This window comes from Octopus sinensis, linkage group LG13 (assembly GCF_006345805.1).
Source record: "Octopus sinensis linkage group LG13, ASM634580v1, whole genome shotgun sequence".
NCBI classification, from domain to species: Eukaryota; Metazoa; Mollusca; class Cephalopoda; order Octopoda; family Octopodidae; genus Octopus; species Octopus sinensis.
Window position 1 is genome coordinate 4,073,356 of NC_043009.1, and position 7,689 is coordinate 4,081,044.

The window sequence follows — 7,689 nt, forward strand, 5'->3', positions numbered from 1 at the left end:
ACCTTTGCATTCCATCCTTTCGGAGTTGATGAAATAAACTATTAGTTAAGTACTATCGACAAAATACTTCCCTTCAAAAATTGCCGGCTTTGTGCCTTTATTAGAAACCATTAGCAGTTAAATGGCTGAATTGGTTGATGTTCGGACAATACAGTCTTTACCTTTCATGTCAATAAAATAGAGTTTCTTGTAGTCTTGAAGATTAAACCTAAGACAGTCCTCATCGAGAAAACGTGTAATCAAAGACATTCCATCCGTGAACACCGCTTTTATCCTATGCTGGGTTGGGTGGAGTCCAGAATTACATTACCCAACACGTCTTTTTCTACGAAAGTGACATGTAATTGAGGGCGATTTCGCTGTAATTTTCACTAAATCGATACTTTGATGTTCTTTCTCGAGGGCTCAGCAAAGTACCAGTTTAATGCTGGGTCCACATTATCCTGTGCCTCTTTTTCTAAAGCAGTTGAGTGTGGTTGAGGGAGATGTAACTGTTATTTCCAATAAGTCGACCAAACACGTTGACACTTTCATTAGCTCGATAAAGACTATTTCCTTACGCTGCACCAAAATCAGACGACAAGAAACTACCTAAGAAACCAATTGTGACTAATTCTATACAAGGGGGAACATCAAAATGGTCGCTTGATTGCTGAGAAATAGCAACCAAATCTTCCTCAAATCACATTTGTTTTAGAAAAAGGACATGGTGTATAGTATGTACTCGAGATCTCTGCATAACGGGAAAAAATGGTGGGATGGTCACGGTTGAATACCTATGATGACGGATCTGATCTATGATTGGCTGACGTGGAGTAAGGAATAAACGACACGTACTTTTGCCTTGCACGGACACAAACGGTACTTCAATAACAACAACAACAGCAGCAACAATAACTGCTGCTGCTAATACTACTACTACTACTACTACTACTACTACTAATGATGATGATGATGATGATGATGATTTCAAATTTTGGCACAAAGCCAGCAAGTTTGTGGAAGCTGATAAGCCGATTACATCGACCCGTGTTTCACTGGAACTTGATTTGTCGACCCCGAAAGAATGAAAGGCAAAGTCGACCATGGGCGGAATTTGAAGTCAGAACGTAGCGACAGGCGAAATACCTATTTCTTTACTACCCACAAGGGGCTACACACAGAGAGGACAAACAAGGACAGACGAACGGATTAAGTCGATTATATCGACCCCTGTGCGTAACTGGTACTTAATTTATCGACCCCGAAAGGATGAAAAGCAAAGTCGACCTCGGCGGAATTTGAACTCAAAGCGAAATACCGCTAAGCATTTCGCACGGCTTGCTAACGTTTCTGCCAGCTCGCCGCCTTTCGCCTTAATAATAATAATAATATTAACAATAATAATAATAATAAAAAAAGATATGCTGCTATCTCTGTTGTTTGTTTTGATACCTTTGATGAAGCTAAATCAGCTGTACCGGTGTTACACTGGAGTTAAAGAACATCAACAACAATAATAATAATACTCAATTACGACTGCTGCTGCTGCTGCATCTGTTACTGTTGTTGTTGTTGTTGTTGTTGTTTTTAACCCCAGGTCAACTCTGATGCGGCTGGGTTCCTCATAGTCAAAGCCGATCCGCTTCCTCACTCACCACAAATGTCTTCTTGTCCGTAGATCGAGAGACGTGTAGCTGAATACTTTCACGCGTTTAGTGTGTGATTGCACGAGTTAAAGGGGAGTTTGGCTGCTATTTCCAGCATGTCGAGCGACTGCGTATAGGATCCCTTGGGAGTGGGGGCGGTGTTGACTGATGCTGCAAACGCTATTGTTACTACTGCTACCTCACTCCTCTTCTCTTTCTTCTCTCTCTCTCTCTCTCTCTCTCGCTCGCGCTCGCACACACAATGTGCGTTGCGTTTATAAGTGGATGTATGTGTATGTGTGTATATATATAGTGTGTATGGGCTTGAGTTTATGAATGTGTGTATGTGTGTGTGTGTATATATATATATATATATGAATGAGTGTAAGTTGTGCTCGTGTGTGTTTATTCATGTATGTTTATGTGTGTGTTTAAAAGCATCCGCGCGCGTGTGTGTGTGTGTGTTAACTCTAAATATTGTCTCTTAATTCTTTCATCCTCTCTCTTTCTCGCTCTCTCTCTCTCTCTCTCTCTCTCTCTCTCTCCTTCTCTTCTTCTGCTGCTGCTGCTGCTGCAAACTGCATGCCTAGAAGAGATTAGCTACCACCTCGACGTCGTCTCCTCCGACCGCTACTCACTGAATAGAGGCTTGTCGACATCACTGCACACTTTATATCCGCCATCATCATCACCACAACCATTATCAGCAGCAGTACCACCGCCACCGCCACCACTACCACAATCATTGCTAACATCGGCACCATCACCATTATCATCCTTTACATCAGCTGAAAAATAACATCACCATCATCACGACCATCGCTCTAACGCTCTCAGTCTCTCTCCTCTCTCTTCGTCTCTCTCTTTTCCTCTCTCTCTCTCTTCCTCTCTCTCTCTCTCTTTCACCCTCACCCTCTCTCTCTCACACTCTCTTTCTCTCTCTCTCTCTCTCACACACTCTCTTTCTCTCTCTCTCTCTCTCTTTCACACACACACACACACACACACACAGTCTCTTCCTCTTGCTTCTCCTCGCTCGTCACCACCGTAACCGTCGCCATCATCTGATGTAAAGCCACCTCCGCCCTTACCAACACCACCACCACCACCGCCAACAACTACAACAACAACAACAACGCCACTTCCATCCCCGCCGCCATCACCACATCACATCAACATCGACATCATGAACATCTCCAAGAATCATCATCATCATCGTCATCATCATTACAGTCGACATTGTCATCGCCATCGTCATTATCGTCGTCGTTATCGTCAAAGTCATCGCCATCGCCGATATGATGCTGATCATCATCATCATCATCATCGTCGCCATCATCATCATCATCTACATCAACAATGTCTGTTGAACACTTATCATCATCATCATCATCATCATAGCAAACACCAACGAATATAACATTCTACACTTTTACTCTATCGCTTTCTTCCTTTCCCTTCTCTCTCTCTCTCTCTCTCTCTATCTATCTATTCCTTTATCTCTGTCTTTCTTTCTCTCTCACTCTCTTTCGCTGTCTCTCTCTTTCGCTGTCTCTCTCTCTTTCTCTCACTCTTTCTTTCTCTCCCTTTCTTTGCTTTTCTCTCTCTCTTTCCTCCTTTCCTTTTCACTCACTCTCTTTCCCTCTCTCTCTCTTTCTTTCTTTCTTTATTTCTTTCTGTCGTTCTTTCTCTCACACTTTCTCTCTTTCCGTCTCTCTCTCTCTCTCTCTCTCTCTCTCTCTCTCTCTCTCTCTCTCTCTCTCTCTCTCTCCACTGCCGTCAGCTACGAACTCGTCGAGATGCTGCTGCTGCTGCTGCTGCTACAACCCCTGCTACCGCAAGTAGTAGTAGTAGTAGTAGTAGCAGTAGTAGAACTCCTGCTGCTGCTGCTGCTGCAACTGCCGCTGACGCCTCCGACCCCTCACTCAGCAGCGCTCATCAGTTGTATCACTACCACCACTACTACTACCGCCGCCATCGCTGCCTCTGCATGCATCAATACTACTGCTGCTGCTGCTGCTGCTGCTGCCGTTACTTCCCCTGCTGCTGCTGATTAATGTGTCTGCTGCTGCTGCTGCTGCTGTTACTATTGCTTTTACTACTACAACTGTTTTGCTTTGAAAGACAACGATTGCTGTGTTATACGCGCAAGCATGCACCTGTGTATATATAGACATACATATACATATATACATACATATATATATATATATATATAAACACATGTATATGTATAATATAATAAACACCGTTATATATATATATATAAACATGCGTATGTATATGAACGTGTATATATATATATATTATATATATATATCAACGTGTGCATGTGTAATATATATATATATAAACGTGCCGTATGTATGTATATGAACGTATTATAATATATATATATATATATTATATATATATATATATATTATATATATATATCTGAACGAGCGTATGTGTGTATATATATATGTATGTATTTATGCATGTATATGAACGTGTATATGTATGTATATATATATATGTATATATATATAAACGTGTCTCTGAGATATATATATATATATGTGTGTGTGTGTGTATGTGGGGGTGGGGAATATCATAAGGTACGCTCGAATTTGTTTAATCGAGGTATTTACTTACTGAAAGTGTTCTGCAACTATTTAGTAATTAGTCGGGAGCTATGACCAACGTCTGTGCAAAACCTTTCAATATAGAAATATACAGAATATACGCGTATAATAAAGATATATTATACAAAATAAGCTGAAATTATAAGTGTGTATAATTTTAAGTGTAACAACGCGTAAAATTACAAAAGCACTAACACATATACATACATACGTATATATATATATATATATATATATATATATAGATATATATATACATGTATGTATATATATATATATATTATTATATATATTTACATGTATGTATATATATATATATAATATACATGTATGTATATATATATATATATATATATATATATATATAGATTGATATACATATACATGTATATATATATACATATTACGTATATATATATAGATATATATATGTATACATATATATACATATATACCATATATATATTATGTATATATATATAGATATATATATGATACATATATACATTGTATATATATATAGATATATATAGTATACATATATACATGTATATATATATAGATATATATATGTATACATATATACATGTATATAGATATATACATTGTATATATATAGATATATATATGTACATATATATATAAATATATATATGATATAAATATATATATATATATATAGTACATATATATATAGATATATATATGTATATATATATATAGATATATATATGTATATATATATATAGATATATATATGTATATATATATATATAGATATATATATGTATATATATATATATATGAGATATATATGTATATATATATATATATAGATATATAATGTATATAATATATATACATGTATATATATATACATATTATATCTATATATACGTGAGAGGAAGACAAAGAGGAAATTGTCAAGTGTTGTCACATGTAAAATTACTAGGTGTAAATTATTTTAATTGTTCCGATCATTGAATTGCGGCCATGCTACAGCACTGCATGTAGCGTGTCGATAGATAGATAGATAGATAGATAGATAGATAGATAGATAGAATGTTCCACCTACATGTAGCGAATCATTCCATTGCTATATTTCGTTCTTTCACTTTTGCTCATCACTTTTCTTTTCTTTCACTTCATCTTCAACACGTTTACACATACATACGCGCACACATGCATTTACATACACACACACACATAACGACACATACACGCACTCAATGATATATATATATATACATATATATATACATATTACAAGACAATGTCATAGGGCAAGATTATATCCGTCAGTCTATCTATCTATCTCTCTGTCTATCTATCTATCTATCTATCTATCTATCTATCTATCTATCTATCTATCTATCTACGTCTATCTATCTATCTATCTATCTCTCTCTCTCTCTCTCTCTCTCTCTCTCTCTATCTCTATCTATCTATCTATCTATCTATCTATCTATCTATCTAACTATCTAGCTATCCATATACATGCGTCAATCTCTTTATCTGTTCTTTCTCTCTCGCTCTTTCGCCTTCTCTATCCTCTCCTTTCACTCCCTCCACTCGTCCGCTTCCTCGCTCACTTCTTCTGTCGCTCACTCTTCGGATTTCTGCTAGCATTCCTGCTTCCGCAACCCATCCAAAAATTTTTATTTATTTTATTCTACCTCCTACCTACCTCCCCTTCTTTCCTCCTCTTTATCAACTCCTTCTTCATCATCTTCTTCTAATAAAAACAACCAACACCACTACCCCCCCCCACACACCTCCGACTTCCACCTTATAAATCCTTCTTTTGCCGTCACTCCTCCTCCAACGCCTATTTAATATTATCATTATTATCATCATTATCATTATTATTATTATCATCATTACTACTATTGCTATCATCGTCAGCTCTTCCTCCTTCTCCTCCTCCCGTATTCCCTTTTCATTTCACCATGTTCGTTTCTGCTTTTCTATTTCTCTCTCTCTCAATATCGTTTGTTTCCCCCCTTCGCTTCTCTCACTACGACTCTCGTCTCTGGCTTGCACCTTCCTCAGCAGCGCACCTTGCCCCCTCTGCCTGCCACCCTGTGCAGACAGACAGTCAGACAGCCAGGCAAGACAACACAGGGCGAGGCAATCACCGAAGCTTGTGTGTGAACTATGCTGAAAATATGTCTTCTGTATTAGTGGCCTATATTCCTGTGGAGTTTCGCTTTTGATACGTATATACATACATACAGAACATAAATACATATATATGTATATAAATATATATATATATAGATAGATAACATAACTATATATATACATAAGCGGTATATATATATATATATATATATATAGATATATACATATAGATATAAATATATATGCATGTAAATATATACACATATAACTTGAAGTAACATATAATATTTATATATATGCGTATATGTGTATATATGTACGTATGTATACGTGTATATATATTATATATTTGCTACACACTAAAATAACAACGACGGTGTGTCCTATTCTGTTCGGCTTGGATAAATTTTTTTCTGCTTGTTCTCTTCTACAAGTACCTACGTCACCTTCGCAATCACCATCATCACCATCATCATCATTGTCATCGTCCTCATCATCATCATCGTCATTTCATCGCCCTATCTACTGCTACCTTGGATATGTATAAATATATAAATATATATATATAAGAAATATACATACATTCATAAGCCTGCACGCACATCGCATCCACAACTAATCTCTCTCTAACAAAACTTACACACTCACACATGCACACGTGTAAACAGACACACACGTACATGCACTGACACATTACAAAACACAAACACAGACACAAACTTACACACGTACACATTTATATATATATATACATACAAACATATACATATCTTTATATACATACGCATACAGACACACACACACACGAGTGAAACTTACACAACTACGTTATCACAAACAACACAAATATATATATATATCTATTTATAAATATATATATATAAATGGATATATAACATATATGAGTGTGTGTGTATATATTTTGGAATAATATACATACATACATGTATAACTACAAATATATAGTGCTTCTCTACAAGGAGGTTCCGTAAAAATAACACGAATATATCCAAATCAAACGAAGAAAGAGGTGAAATATTATAACATAAAAAAAAAAGAATATTTTTTAAATAACATAATATATGATTGATAATTATTACGATTATTGTTATTAAACCACAAAACTAATTAACATGGAACTTATTACAGGAATAATGATTTTGCTTAAATGCCTTGATCTTGCTTTCGGTAAGTACTGTTTTAGAATTTTTTACACTTTACCACAACGTTATTTTTAGTATTCTTCAGATTATTATTATTATTATTATTATTATTATAAAGGTATTACGTGTAGGTGTTAGAGCTTATTC

General features: G+C 35.7%; 1 protein-coding gene across 1 annotated transcript in view; it reads left to right on the forward strand.

Moving 5' to 3' along the window:
* Window positions 1–6,657: 6,657 nt before the first annotated feature.
* LOC115218431 overlaps window positions 6,658–7,689 on the forward strand; it is a 598,209-nt gene continuing 597,177 nt past the window's right edge. The window contains exon 1 of the mRNA XM_029788240.2: window positions 6,658–7,567. Within this exon, the coding sequence (XP_029644100.1) occupies window positions 7,513–7,567 (55 nt within the window). The 5' untranslated portion in view covers window positions 6,658–7,512. The remainder of the gene's footprint in view (window positions 7,568–7,689) is intronic.